This window comes from Tasmannia lanceolata, unplaced genomic scaffold (assembly GCF_043159265.1).
Source record: "Tasmannia lanceolata isolate RefF3 unplaced genomic scaffold, GAP_Taslan_0.1 ptg000018l, whole genome shotgun sequence".
Taxonomy (NCBI): Eukaryota; Viridiplantae; Streptophyta; class Magnoliopsida; order Canellales; family Winteraceae; genus Tasmannia; species Tasmannia lanceolata.
In genome coordinates this window covers 6,853,303-6,868,325 of record NW_027518695.1, presented here as the reverse complement: position 1 = coordinate 6,868,325, position 15,023 = coordinate 6,853,303, and the positions used below count along the sequence as shown (strand labels likewise).

At 37.2% G+C, this 15,023-nt stretch overlaps 1 protein-coding gene across 1 annotated transcript; it reads left to right on the top strand.

The window, feature by feature from the left end:
* Nucleotides 1-9,895: 9,895 nt before the first annotated feature.
* On the top strand, nucleotides 9,896-14,220 carry LOC143851642 (protein SMAX1-LIKE 4-like). The gene is made up of 3 exons (XM_077361118.1): nucleotides 9,896-11,538; nucleotides 12,180-12,444; nucleotides 12,534-14,220. Exons 1-3 carry the CDS (start codon nucleotides 10,271-10,273, stop codon nucleotides 14,094-14,096), a joined length of 3,096 nt encoding a protein of 1,031 aa, XP_077217233.1. The 5' UTR covers nucleotides 9,896-10,270; the 3' UTR covers nucleotides 14,097-14,220.
* Nucleotides 14,221-15,023: the final 803 nt, after the last annotated feature.

Sequence of the window (15,023 nt, the reverse complement as noted above, 5' to 3'; positions counted from 1 at the left end):
GAGTTTGTTAAATAAACTTATTTTCTATGGAAAATTTTTATCCAAGATAAAAATTTCCCCTATTTTCAAGAGAAATTGCAAACCTAATAGACCCTGGATTTTTTTTTTTCAATGGAATATTATTTGGGAAGTGATATATCCGCCCCTTTTGATTACTTGGAACACTCAGTAGAAGTACGTGACAATTAACACCATTGAATCCTTCTGACATGAACTATATCATCCCCTCATTGATACACTGCTGCTGGGTGTCCCAAATAATAAAAAAGGCCCGGATATATCACTTCCCTATTATTTTTCATAGATTGTTTTTTCATAAATTTTTTTTTTCAGATACAGTGGCAGAAAATGAGATTTTTAATAATCACAATTTTTTTGAAAAGGGCAACAGAATATATATATATATATATATATATATATATATATATATATATATATATGTAAAAACAGAACCGAGGTGGTCCTGAAGGAACAAAGATAATACAAAGATTTTTAATAATCACAATTAGCCAATTACAAGCTGCGGAAATCTGTGGCTGCCTTGTCATGGAGGATGCCTAATATTAGGTCTAGGATCTCGTTGGTCTTAAATTGAATACAGTCACATGAGAATGGGAGACTAAGCTAATAGGCCACATCATGAAAATCCACACTATCAATGGTCTTGATCATACATATATGCTATGTGGGAACAAAGGTTTATCGTTAAGATCATATCTTATAAGTGACAGTGAGTAGTGAACTCTTAAATTAAGCTCTTGATTCCTATCTTCTCTATTTTCACCTCATAAAATCAGGGTCGCACGGAGGGTGCGTTTGTTGCTTGTTACATTAACTTGAGTCCAGCATTGATTCCTTCCACAGTTCGATTTTGGACTCTTATTTTCAACCCAGAAAGGAATGCAACCCTATCATGGGGGCAAGTCATGGGACAAATTTGAAAAAATGAGAAAAAATTAAGAAATTTTTTAGAGAAGTGAGAAAAAAATTATATAAAAAAAAATGGATTTATCTCATATAAAATAATCAAAATGTCCTTATCTCATAAAATGACAAAAATACCCCAACCTGCCCTTGAAAATGACTAAAACACTCATATTACATCAGAAATAACAAAAAGAGACCGATATTTCATAATGAGATTATGAAAATACCCGTCTCCTAGAAACTACCACAATACTAATATATCATAAAAAGTAACTAAAACACTCTTATTACATCGAAATGGCCAAAATGTTGAGCCCGGACGGGTGTGGCTCTTCGGCATAAGTCTCAGGCTTGCTCCCTGGAGACGTGTGATCGAATCCCACCCGAGCTTACCCGATGCGCGTGGTTTACGGGCTATTGCGCGCATCCGTAGGGAATAGTCCTACTTCCAAAGGGCGTGGGGACACCCTACGTCACCAAAAAAAAAAAAAAAAAATTCCAAAATGCCCAAATCCATAGAAAATAACCAATGTAACTTATATCTCGTCACCCAATGATTCAGAATGTTAAAATCATTTCTGGTTACCCATTCAGATTGATGTTGCACAACAGAGTCACCAACATTAATTTGTTCCCTTCTATGCCCTCTACCATCAAAAAAATAAAAAAAGAGTTATCAACATTGTGTAACCATTGATCATAATTCTTGTTACGCTTTAGCCCTCAGTCTTAGTTGTTGGACTTCTGCTACAACTCACAATAGTGTGATATTGCAAAGCCCAACCCAAAGTATTCTTCTACAGAGTATTGTCTCATAGCAGTTGGTGTCCCTAGAGGATAAGATCTCAACGCTACATCAAAATGGAACTTGGTAACTGGTCTGAGGAACACCAAAGATGAAGATAGTAAGATGTAAATGGGCTAAACGATAATTAGATTATTAGAGGCTCAAGTCCTGTCTAGTTACAAAGGAATTCAACTTAAATTTCACGTATTGACCTCTCATAAAACTCCTCTCCCCTTCATATATGACCATCAACCCTATGTTTCATGTTTGGGCAAAACACATAAAGATTGATTATATTTTCCCGAGGAAAAGGTGGCTCTCGGTTTTTCAGGTGAGGAGAATGTAAAAGGCAAAAAAATCTCAAAGATCCCGTTTCTCATTTTAACCTTCTATTTTGACTAAAAATTTAGATTATTGAGATTTGAGAGCCACTCATAGTTGCTTCCTAAGATTCTCATTAATATGTTTCCATCATTTAGGCCCTGTTTGTTTGGGATTGTGGCAGCCAATTATTGCAGCAGATTGTGATTACTGGTCTCAAAATTAATGTAATTTTGAGACCAGTAATCACAATCTGCTGCTACAATTGGCTGTCACAATCGGCTGCCACAATCCCAAACGAACAGGGCCTTAATCAGATTAGAAGGAGAAGGCTTGCTGAACACACCCTAGGTTCGAAAGATCACGCAGGATTTTTAATCTCCGATGGGCGTTGAGGATTGTGGGCAGCTCTGGCGAAGTCCAACGGACTATGGATCACTTTGGGGAATGTATGTGACTCTTCAACAAGGACTTTTGAGTTAACGAGTCTTTTGAAATCCTATGTTAGATGTGAATAAATAGGTAACTTTAAAATCCTAAAAAGTTTTATATTGTAACTTTTTAGGATTGCCTCGGGAAATTTAAGGCCCCTAGTTGTGGGTTCGAATAAATAAATATCATGGGCCTACATATGGTGTGGACCAATAAGGGATTTGCTAGCATCCATCGCAAAAGGCATTTCACAGATGGCCTGTTGCAACTAACAGCAGCCACTTCGTGAATGAAGACAAATTCTGCTGAAATGTGAGCCTATGTGGCTGCTGTCAGATGCAACAGTCCATCCGAGAAATGCCTTTTGCGATGTACGCTAGCAAAATTATATATGGATGAATGAAGACAAAATGTGAGCCTTTGTGGCTGCTGTCAGATGCAACAGTTCACTGAGAAATGCCTTTTGCGATGGACATTGAGAAATGCCTTCTGTTACCTCATGAGAAATTTGTTTTGGTTTTCTATGAGATATAGAACATTTTAGTTTTTTTTTTCATCAGTTATGTGTAACGACCCGGATTTTTGTACCGGTTATTACATTATGGGTATTTTAGTCATTTCAATGAGATAAATCCATTTTAGCCATTTTCCATCACATAGAAATATTTTAGGATTTTTAGAATTTTTTTCTATGAGATAAGGGTATATTGGTCATTTCAATGAAATAAGGGCATTTCGGTTATTTTTCATGATATAGGGCTATTTTAGGATTTTTATTTTTTTCATTTTTTTAATGAGATAAAGATGTTTTGCTCATTTTCCATGAGATAAGAGTTTTTTTTTTTATCATTTCCATGACATAAAGGTATTTTTAGAATCATTTTCCTATTTTAAGATATTTTTTTATCCATTTTTTTTTTTAATTTTTCTTTTCTCATATTCCATTTAGATAAGGTATTTGGGGCATTTTTCATGGGATAAGGGCATTTCAATGACGGGAATTTTAGGAATTTTTTCCATTTTAGAATTATTTTTCTTATTTTTCATGAGTTAAGGGTATTTTAATCATTTTTCATTATATAAGGGCATTTTGGCTATTTCCATGACATAAAGTTAGTTTTAGGTTTTTTTTCCCCTAATTTTCTAGTTTTCTTATTTTTCCTTGAGTCAAGGGTATTTTGGTCATTTTCCATGATTGGGGTATTTTTGGATTTCAACTCTTTTTTAAGAATTTTTCTATTTTTCACATGCCATTAAAAAAAAAAGGATTATTCCATTTTTCTTATTTTCATGAGATAAGGGTATTTTGGTCTTTTTCTGAGAGAGCGAAGAAGGTGCTACCTACCGATTATAACTTTGAAGCTCCACCTGTTTGAAAAGGTTTCTCATGTGAGCATTCTAACAAGAAAATGAGATTTCAGGAGAGTCTCTGAGCTAAAGTCCAGACCTTTGGAGTAACTTGGACTTTAGCTTGGAAGCCAAAAGTCGGGTGGGAATAAGGCCTTACTCCTCAAATCCCTTGAGTTCTTGAAGTCCAACATGACTAAACACTCACTTTTAAATTTGAGTCCAATAATCAGTTTTGGACCCACAATTGGTTCTCAAAATCCAAAACATGGCAGGTCCTTAGAAACCCAAAGAATTGTTACAAACTCGCCAACTCAAGATGAACCGTGAGAGAAATATCTTCCATATTTAAAATTGTGTATACAGTGTTAAGTATATAATATAACCCATATATGTTCTAATATAAGCCCAATAAGATAATGGACCGGTGTAGTGGGCCAATATGGGCTGGAGCCCATTAACTGGTTATAACCTTGTTGTATCTATATATAACGGCTGGAGGCAACAAACTTGGTATTCCAAACCAGATACCTTGGGTGTGATGCTTCAAGCAACCTCTTGCTTAACCTAATTACCTCTAACAAACAGTTGTTAAATTGTTATGAAATCTTCTTCCCAAAGAACTTCATTTCTTGAATTATGACGTAAAATGGGCGTAAAAACAAATGTATGCCCATTTTTACACTAAAAAATTAACATCAAATTAGTTTTACTTCAATTTTATGTCGAAATCTTATCTCAATAAATTAAGAAGTGATCACCATCTATAAGTTACAATACACAAATTCCAACGTAATGAGACCATTTAACATCCAATTGCTTAGGTGATTCATTTCACCAAAATCAACCCATTAAAAATTTTGAGAAGCACCGAACAGTTTGGCCTCTCTAGATACCTCTAATTTATAATTTTGAAATTAAATATGATTATTTGCAAATATTGATCTGAGTAGTTTCAAAAATTATAGTTAAACGGCTTCCAAAGATTCTCCTATGTCCCCTCTGCAAACAAGATTAAAATAAAATAATCTTATTTCGAGTCTAATTTTTGTGGCACCCAAAGAGGCTCGAAAGTTTAACATGGCCTGCATCAACCATTCGTAGACCCTTTATTTTCTTTTCATTTTTTATCCTTTTATTTATTTTTATTTAGTTGTATGTTCTTAACCTGAACCTCAAGGTTGTTGCTACACAGTTCATTTTCGGATCAAGCTAATAGAGCCACTCAAAATAGGTAGCTGCTTACCCTTTTGGCTTTTACAGAACGTTTCATTCAATAGCTTGTCATCCTTTTCCTTTGTTGAAAGAGAGCCCAATATTTGAGATCTCTTTAGGCATGCTGCCAAAAGTTCTAAGTCCAAAAAGATTATATTCACTCACATAAATACAAATCTCGAGAAGACCCAAAGGAAATACTTTTCTTGTGGGTTGGGGCAACCGACTTCAAATCCTTACTTTGAGATAAGAGAAAAAAATGGTGCATTTGAACATCTCAAAGGCTTAAGCTTTTAACTTTAAGGGCAGTCATCATGTTCTACTCAGATCAAAACTTGGAATTGGAGGAAGATATCAATTCGAGTAAAAGAAAAGAGAACAAAGAACAAAGGGAAAAGAAAAAAGAAAAAAAAAGACATTAAAGTGGGGAAAAAGACTTCATGAAATATAGCATGAAATGACCACAAAGGACCACTGTGTACCCTACACAGAATAGAACCACTCCATCTACGAAAAAAATCAATTAATGTACAGTTAATGTATTTGGAGCACCCCTAAAGTAAGGTGCTTTATTAGAAAATCCATAATAAGGTGCAGCTCTCACACTACTATACTAATACGAATGTGCTGAAGCTTTTGAAGCAAGTATTATACTCTAAGGGGTGTGTAAGGGGCTTCAAAACTCCCATCAATTAGTCCTATTAGCATGATATGTAGCCCTATTAGCCTTTATTAGTATATCGATTTATAGCTAATCATGTATATATCACAAGATATAGATGTTTTAAAGTTGTTTTATCGTGTTATAATGCCAATTTCAATTAAAATTTTATTTTAGTACTATTTATAAATTTTTAATATTATTTTAAGAGAAATACTAAACTGAAAGACGCCCTTGCAAAAACAAGTTGAAACGATGCACCCATTGGATCAATGTCACCAAGGTGCATTAATTGTTTTATTTACTTTTACATTCTTAAGTGCTATTATATATGAATGCACTTTGATGATGTAGATCCAACGGAGCACCTTGTGGCTGATTTTGCAAGGGTGCCCTTCGGTTTGGCATTCCTCTTATTTTAAATTTACATTTTTATAAATATTAAATATATTTTCTTTTGAAATGGCGCGAATTATATTAATAAGAAGGGTGGGTAACCGCAAGATTGAGGAGGACAGCTACATCAAAGGAGAAAAAGAAAAGAATAAAGACAATGAAAGAAAGGTTCATGGAGGAAGATAACTAAAAATTTCAAGACTCGCACAGTAGACCCGGCAAACGGGTAACCCGTGCGGGTACGGGTACGACCCGTGCGGGTACTGTACCCGCGGGTACGGGTAAAAAATGCCCGTGATTCTACAGGTAGGTTTTTCATGTACCCAAACCCAACCTGTGCGGGTTGGGTAAACGTGCGAGTAACCTGCCGAATTTGAATTTATATTCACCTGATTTTTTTTTCCATAAGCTTTCACGGAACTCCGTGGATACCCACGGAGTTCCTGAATTATTATTTTTTCCAACAGAAGCTTTCACGGAACTCCGTGGGTACCTATGGAGCTCCGTGAAATATTTTTTTCACATGCACCGTCAAAAATGAGAATTATTTGAAAGATAATTCGAGAAGTTTAGTGATAACAGATCTGCAGAGATGAAGAGAAAGAATTTTAGTTCAAAAAAGGGAAAAAGATCGAATCTAAGTTGAAAAGTCGAGATCTGCATAGATGAAAAGTTGAAAACTAAAGAAAAAACATAACCCTTGTTTTGACGGGTAACCCACGGGTACCAGGGCCCGACCCAGACCTACCCACTGGTCACGGGTACGGGTACGGGCCGAGTGAGGGTATTTTTTTGGCGGGTAACAAACAAACTTGTTACCCGGAACAGCAAATTTTGCTACAGGCCGGGCGGGTACGCGTACCATTTTGCCGGGTCTATCGCTCAGTTCACTCAGCTCCAATTATGGCAAGATGGTCTGCATAGGGACGTGCTGAAATCGGATTAATATTAAATACCCATATGCCCTTAAATCAATTTTGGTCATATAACATGTTGTCCATGAACTTTTTCACGAGTAGCTAATACCAAGGTTTGACTAGGTCAAAGTATCTTTATGAGATAATACATTGAGCATTGATTGCCAAAAGGGGTCTTGATGAATAAATTGTTGGGGCTCAAAGTAATTTCAAGCTACAAGGTTTGAATGAGACTCAAGCCCTCCTCTTTTTGATACTAGCTTTATCCATTCCTTTTAGTTCCTTTTCATGCCATAAAACTTTGGGGAGTGGCTCTTCTACTTTTAGACCGTTCTAAGATGCTGCTATTGGAGGGCATGCGTTCAAATTCAATCCTCTCCTTAGCTTGCTTTTCTAAAAGTTTTCAGATGATGGGTATGTAAAACATATGGGAATGTACACCTCTCTTTTAAGCTTTTGTTTCCATGCACAGTGTTTCCACTTGAAATCATTGATATTATTGCTCAAAACCCATGTTTTTTTGAAAAAAAAGAAAGGTTGAAAACTACAAGAGAATAGCAATGATTTTTGCTCAAAACCCATTTTGGAAACTTTTTCTTTTCCATACTTTTCGAGAAAACTGCTGGACCTAAGTTCATATAAGAACAAGATTAGCTTAAGTATCATTTGTTTTATATATAATTAATTGCCACCGATAATATATAGGGAAACATCATTATTATCATGATCATCATCATTGAAAATATCCTACATCATGCACATGGAGTATGCACTGCATGGCATTTGAATGTGAGTTTCAGTGCATGCATGTATGTGAATTGATGCATGCATGTGTAAGCAAGAGAGGCTAAGATGTGCACGGTGAGTTATGTGCGTACGGTAAAATCCAACAGATTTCTTATAATTAGAGAATAATGCAAAGATTACCAGGGTGGTTATTGGTAGTACCACCCATCCATCTATCAATCTATCACCAGTCCCTGCTCAGTGGTCATTTTGATTCGTATAAAGAAAGGGTATATGGGTACGAAACTTTCATGGGTTTTAAACGGTTTGGAGATCGATAGAGGGCAAAGCAGGTCAGAAAAAAGCTTTCATCGACTGAAAAATGAGAACTACCATATTTTGAAGGAGTTTAGTAACATGGCTAGCTGGGTAATAACCATGCCAACCGTAGATGACAGTATCCACATGATCAGAGCCGTTCATACGGTGGGCCACCATGTGAATGAGCCACTGTGGAACTCATAAGAATGTTAGGTGTCCAAGTGGTGCAATTTGAGAACAACTAGGCAGAAAGTTGTATAAATTTTTGGGTCCCATGTAGGGATCATGTATGTGGGGCCGTTGATATTGTAGAACGTCATGGGGTGACCCAAATGACCTTGGTCCCATGCCAAGCTGACATATTTTTCTAGGCCAAAGCCCATGTGAAATATAGAGATCTTGAATCTTCCCAAAAAACATCAATCAAACTTAATGTGCAGCAAACGACGAGATGCGATGAGATGAGATGAAATAAACGAAACTCAACCACAACAAATTAAAAAAAACAAAGACACACCACCCTAATTAAGGTTTAATAAATCATGGGACTGGTATCATCCATTACAAAGGTGCATTTGTGTGATTTTTACCCATTGTATGCGTATAATCCATGATTTTCTGCTCAACTTCATATTAATCGTCCATTTGCAAGCCACTAATTGGAGGATAAGAAAATCGAATACATATGTTTTGGGGCTTTGGCATGTGACCACCAAATCAATGATCTCAACCATCCAATTGAGTGGTTGGGATTATCCAATGATTGCTTTATTAGGCAATTGATCCCCTCGATTTGAGTTCCAAACGAAAGCAAAGATCCTACATGGAAAGTGAAAACCTGATGTGGAAGGACTTATAAGTACTTGGGCACCCTCCCATTAACGGCTAGCTTTTAAAGATGAGTTCTACCCCAGTCCCAACTAGTGGTAACTGCGTTTTACCCTCTAGGAGATCTCTTAGTTCCCACATGGCCATAGCATTAACACGGAACTCCATGCCACGCTATTAGCATGAAAGGTTTTTTTGTCTAGAAGTAAAACCCAAGTGGGTGATAGGAAAATGGAATGGATTAAGACAAAAGAGTCTTAGATTAGACTGTTATAGAGAGACTGAAAAGAGTGGATAAATGCTAAGTAGGATAGCAGACAGAGGGTTTCTTTTTGGGTACTTGAGGAATAAAATGTTTTGGCGTGGAGCTAGCCTTCTTTTCTTTAGGGACAACGAGATGATATACAGGGAAGAATTTTATATAACCGATACTAACATATGAAAAGGAAAAAAAAATGCTTCCTTCTCTTTCTCTCCTTCCCCCTACTCTTTCCACTCTCCTTTCCCTTTTGGTTTTTCTGAAATTTGTGCTGGTTTGGGTTGTTTATTCAAAGAACCATAAGGAAAAAGGAAGAAAAAAATAACTAAATTTGAAGAATGGGACCCATTCATGACCCTATTCAAAGCAACCCATCTGCAGAAATAGAAAAGAAGAAAAGGAAAAGCTAAGCACACTAAACAGTACTACTACATGTCTTGTGTATAGAACTATATATCATACATCAAAACTCAGTGTATAAACTTGCTCTCTCTCTCTCTGAATCAATTATATACGCCGAGTTCCAGTGTATAGTCTATAATGGACTATGGTAAACAGGATTAATCATCATTTATGTGAATCTTTCTTAAATAGTTATTTTTGCAAGTAAAAGGCATGGACTGAAAACTGTTAGAAAAAGCAGAGTCACACTGAGAAAAATCTACTTGGCAGCTTTTCATTGTATCAGCTCTCGGGATAAATCAAATTCATAAAATTCTCTCTGCATTCAAAATTCCCAACAGTTTATAAACAATTCACATGTGCCAAGAGAAAGTGTGAAGGCCAAAATATCGCGATATAATAAAGGAAGGATTGGAAATAGTGCAGAAAGAGAACCCATTAAGTGGAACTTGAAATAAAAAGCAACAAACAACACAAAAGAAGAATAAGAAAGAGAAGAAGAAGAATAAGGTGGTGGCTGGTTCTTTAAAGCTCTCTACAAGCTCTTACAGTTCTTCTGAAATCTCACCATTTCTCTCTAAGTGGGTACTTGCTGTTTTTGTTAAACAAGTGAAGGAGGGGGAGAAAAGAAACTTTCAACATTACATACAAGCAAATTAGCAAGGGAGTGTGTTAAACAAGTGCAAAATCAGTTGCACGAGGGGGTTTTGGGGTGGTGTTTTGGCCAAGTTATGCGTGCAGGAGCTTGCACAGTTCAGCAGACCCTCACATCAGAGGCTGCTTCAGTCCTTAGACACTCAGTAAGCCTAGCAAGGAGAAGGGGCCATGCCCAAGTCACACCCCTTCATGTGGCTGCAACTTTACTAAGCTCTAGACTCAGCCTCTTGAGAAGGGCCTGCCTAAAATCTCACCCTCACTCAACCTCACACCCTCTCCAATGCAGAGCTCTAGAACTATGTTTCAATGTAGCTCTCAACAGGCTCCCAACAACTCCAGGACCTCTCCTCCATGGCCAACCTTCCTTATCTAATGCTCTCATTGCAGCCCTTAAGAGAGCCCAAGCCCATCAGAGAAGAGGTTGCATTGAACAGCAACAACAGCAACCTCTTCTGGCTATTAAGGTAGAGTTAGAACAGCTAATCATTTCAATCTTAGATGACCCAAGTGTTAGTAGGGTTATGAGAGAAGCTGGGTTCTCAAGTACTAGTGTTAAAAACAACTTAGAGGACTCCTCAGTTTCTTCTGTTTTCCAGTGTTATAGCTCTGGTGGTGTCTTATCATCCACTTCTGAAAGATCCCACAGAGAAATCATCTCTCATAGCAATTTCTGGCAGACCCAGTTCTTAAATTCCTCTGCTGAGCAAAACCCAGTTCTTTTTTCTACCCCAAAAAAGCAAATTAGTACCCATTTCATAGATTCAGGTACTGAGAAGGAGGATATCAAGTTGGTTTTGGAGGTTCTGTTGAGGAAGAAGAGGAGGAATACTGTTGTTGTTGGTGACTCTTTGTCCAGCACAGAAGGGCTGGTTACTGAGTTGATGGGGAAAGTGGAGAGAGGAGAGGTCCCTGAATTATTGAGGTCAGTGCATTTCATAAAATTCCAGCTCTCTTCTGCCTCTTTGAGGTTCATGAAGAGAGATGATGTGGATATGAAAGTTGCTGATTTAAGAAGGAAGGTGAGTTCTGTTGCATCAAGTGGAGCCATCATCTATGCAGGGGATCTTAAATGGGCAATTGAGGAGGCACATGTGGAAAAAGGTGTTGGGGTTTTTTCTGTGGGAGAAGTTTTAGGTTATAACCCAGTTGACCACATTATTGCAGAACTAGGGAGGTTGGTCTCTGATTTTACCAGCTATAACAACAAGGTATGGTTAATGGCAACTGCAAATTACCAGACATACATGAAATGCCAGATGAAGACACCTCCTTTGGAAATCCAATGGGGTCTCCAAGCAGTTCCTGTTTCAGGTGGCCTTGCATTGAGTCTTCATGCTTCCAGGTGAGCCAAACCTTTTTCTTACCTTTTCTGAATCTAAGGCAACATACTATGAAAAGAAATATACCATTTTTGGTTTTTGTTTTGAAGATTTATTTGGTTTGTGTTCTAAGCTTCCAGTCTGAAAAAAGGGCCACTGTAAGAAGTTAGGTGAAAATAAAACACACCATCATTTTTCTTCTTTTTTGGTTTATCTGGTTATAGCTTCTGATGATTGCATATTGCTATTATCAAAAGGCCAAAGAGAAGAACCATTGAAGAAAATGGAGAGTGGAAAGTAAAGATGATTTGGATGGTGCATTTATTTTAAATTTCGCTTTTTCTATTTTTTAAAGAGGAACACTCATTTTTATGAACTCTCAATGTTGATAATTGTATGCTTTTAGAGTATTAGTCTTTGACTCTTTGTTAGTCATTTATTGGATAAGTAATAAAAAACTTAAAGAAGAAATGAAATGTAATGTAGTTTTTAGACTCATCTTACCATTTCTTTTATTTTAAAGTTTTTTCTATTCCGGTGAATTTGTCAGGAGAAAAGAAAAAATAATACAAGATAGATTTATAGAGAAACTGGAATATTTTTAAAGGCTAATGTTTCAATACCAAATGGACTATTTGATTCTTATCTTTTTCATGTACTGCAGTATTCTGGATTCAAGAGCAGTGTCAGTCTCCCAAAACCCATCTCAAATGTTGGAATCAAAGCCTTTAGCGATGAAAGAAGAACAAGAAAAACTTGTCTGTTGTGCTGAATGCACTTCCAATTTCGAAAAAGAAGCAGGCATTGTCAAGTCAGCCCAACAAAAACCTTCGTCTCTACTTAGCTTTACTGATATCAAAGACAATGATAGAGCTTCAAACCACTTGCCTTACTGGTTGCAACAACATAAAACAGACAACAATCATAAGGTAAAAATAGTGCTCAATTATCTTAATGAATTTGAGTCATATAGAGGACCAATTTCTCCAATTCTCATACATTATCTGTCTAATTTCAGGATATTTTTCATGAACTGAGGAGAAAATGGAATAGGTTATGCGAAAGTCTGCACCATCCTAGACATAACCAAATTCAATTGCATCCATCCTTGTTCAACGAAAGCATTGATGGAAAGAGCTACTCTTATGCTTCATCTTATCCTCGGTGGTCTACCGGCTTGCAATACAACCAAAATAACATCTTTGGTGACTCAAATTCCACGTCCTATCGAGACTCTGCATCAAAAGGTTGTTCAAACTCCAATTTCATGGCCAATAATGGGGATTCACAGGGGTTCAACACCCAAAGGCAACATCCAACCAATCTGAGCTTAGATCCTCTTAGCAAAACTGAAATCAAGGATGTGAAGATTACACTTGCCCTTGGCAGTCCTCTCTTCTCTGATTCTGTAACATCGTTGAACCAGAGAGAAACAATCACAGCACAAGATTTATGCAGGAAATTGCAAGAAAACATCCCTTGGCAATCTGAAACCCTTCCTTCAATTACAGAAGCATTACTCAATCATAAATTAGGTGTGAAGAAAGGGAATTGGTTATTGATTCAGGGGAATGATTGGGTTGGAAAAAGAAGACTGGCAAGGGCCATTGCAGAGTCACTATGCGGATCGATCGACAGGTTTGTTCACATGGACTTGAAGAGTGGAGACAAAAAGGGCATGCCTTGCGCCAAAATTCTTATAGAAGCCTTGAGAAACAACGCAAGTTGCGTGGTTTTAATGGAAGAGATTGATTATGCAGACACCCAATTCATAGAACTCCTTACCAATGGCTTTGAAGGTGGAATATTTGAAGACACGGTTGGGAAAGAGGTATGTTCTGCTCATGCTATATTTATCATGACCACAACAAGTTCCACAAAATTCGAAAACAGTGGCGAGAAGCCAAATTCTGTAATTCAGATGAATCTGCAATTTGAAGAAAAATCAGCTGATCTGATTGCATCCAATAAGCGAAAAGCCGAATGGGATCTGTCCAATTATTCAAAGAAACTAAGAAAAGGTGAGAAAGAAGACCCATTTATCATCAAGGATGAAGAGACTACCAAAAAACAGTTCTCAAGGCAGTCTAGTGCCAACAGCCTAGATCTTAATGTCTGCGCGGAAGACTCAGAAGAGGACCAACTTGATGAATCCAGTGCGGTCCCCAGCGATATAACACAGGAAACTGAAATGGGTCTTCGAATTCCACACGGGTTTCTCGAATCAATCGAGAACCGTTTTGTCTTTGACATGAATCCAACACAATTCTGCCGAATTTCAGAGAAATTCACATCCAAACTCAATGCGTCATTTGAAGAGGCGTGTAACAATGAAGGGAGAAGGTGGGGTTTTTGTATTGATGGGATGGTGTTGGAAGAACTGATAGCTGGATCACCTTCTTTTCTGGACAGCTTGTTTGAAAAATGGTTGAAAGACGTTTTTCAAACCAGTTTTCAAACTGTCAGAAAGGGCGGGAAGGAAGGGGTGGTGAGGCTCTCTTTGGAGGGTAAAGAAGAGAATGTTTTGGAATTTGGATTCTTGGGTTCGAATCTCCCCAACAGAATCCAAGTAGCATTGTAAATGACTGAAATGCCGCTATGTGTTCTTCTGTCATTTTAATCATAGTACATGGATTCCCATCTGTGTGTTGAAGTAGCTGTGAAAAGAATATGAAATGACAATGCCTCTTTGTTTTTTTTTTCTCTTTTTTCTCTTTTTTGTCTTATTTTTTATTTTTATTTCCATATTTATTTATACATTTATTTCAGCATTTTTGGGATGCAATGCTCTTTTGTTTGCATGTGCTTTGCATGCACGCTGCAAAAGTTCCCTAGAGTCTCTGGCCAAAAGACACTGATTTATTTTCACTTTAAATGACAGACATACCCTTAATAAAGGCTCAAAATCTCTACCCCCTTTGGAGCTTGTGGAATGAGCAGAATTGGAATTTAGTCAGTGTTTCAAAACTTGGGACTCAAACATGAGCTAGATGGGCTGAGGTAGAATGGAGATGAAGCATGTTAATGATTAATAAAGTAAACTTTGTAAACTCGCACGAGTTAAAATAGATTTGATCGACTCGGTAGGGAAAAACTAAAACTCGAACATGATCTCAGCCAAGGTAAATAAGAGTAGACTCCAGCTGACTTCGTAGGGAAAAGTTTGAATTCGAACACGAACTCGATCACTAGGCCATGTTTGACAGCTATGAAAGTTTTTACAGTGGAATATTGGCGTATCAAGTGGTGGGAAAGGGAGGGCCTGTGAGCGAGGAGAGGGTGTGATGTGGCTCGAAAATAGGGAAAAGAAAAAATCTATCCAAAATAGAGTTATTTTTCCTTTTATTTTTATGACACTTGCATCATCTCCTCACTCATGCTTTCTCAATCCTCTCCCTTTCCTACACTCCAAACCCCTCATCTCTCTCTCCAAAAAAAAAAAAAAAAGAAGAAGAATTCATGGTTTCCAAACATAGCCTTAGCTGGAGTTCTGAATATTGTGGAAAAA

What these genes read in the sequence shown, in the direction of transcription:
- LOC143851642 (XM_077361118.1), top strand. Translation starts at nt 10,271, where the DNA reads ATGCGTGCAGGAGCTTGCACAGTTCAGCAGACCCTCACATCAGAGGCT. An exon ending in TTGAGTCTTCATGCTTCCAG is followed by an intron (nt 11,539 to 12,179) that starts GTGAGCCAAACC and finishes CATGTACTGCAG; the next exon opens with TATTCTGGATTCAAGAGCAG. An exon ending in AAACAGACAACAATCATAAG is followed by an intron (nt 12,445 to 12,533) that starts GTAAAAATAGTG and finishes GTCTAATTTCAG; the next exon opens with GATATTTTTCATGAACTGAG.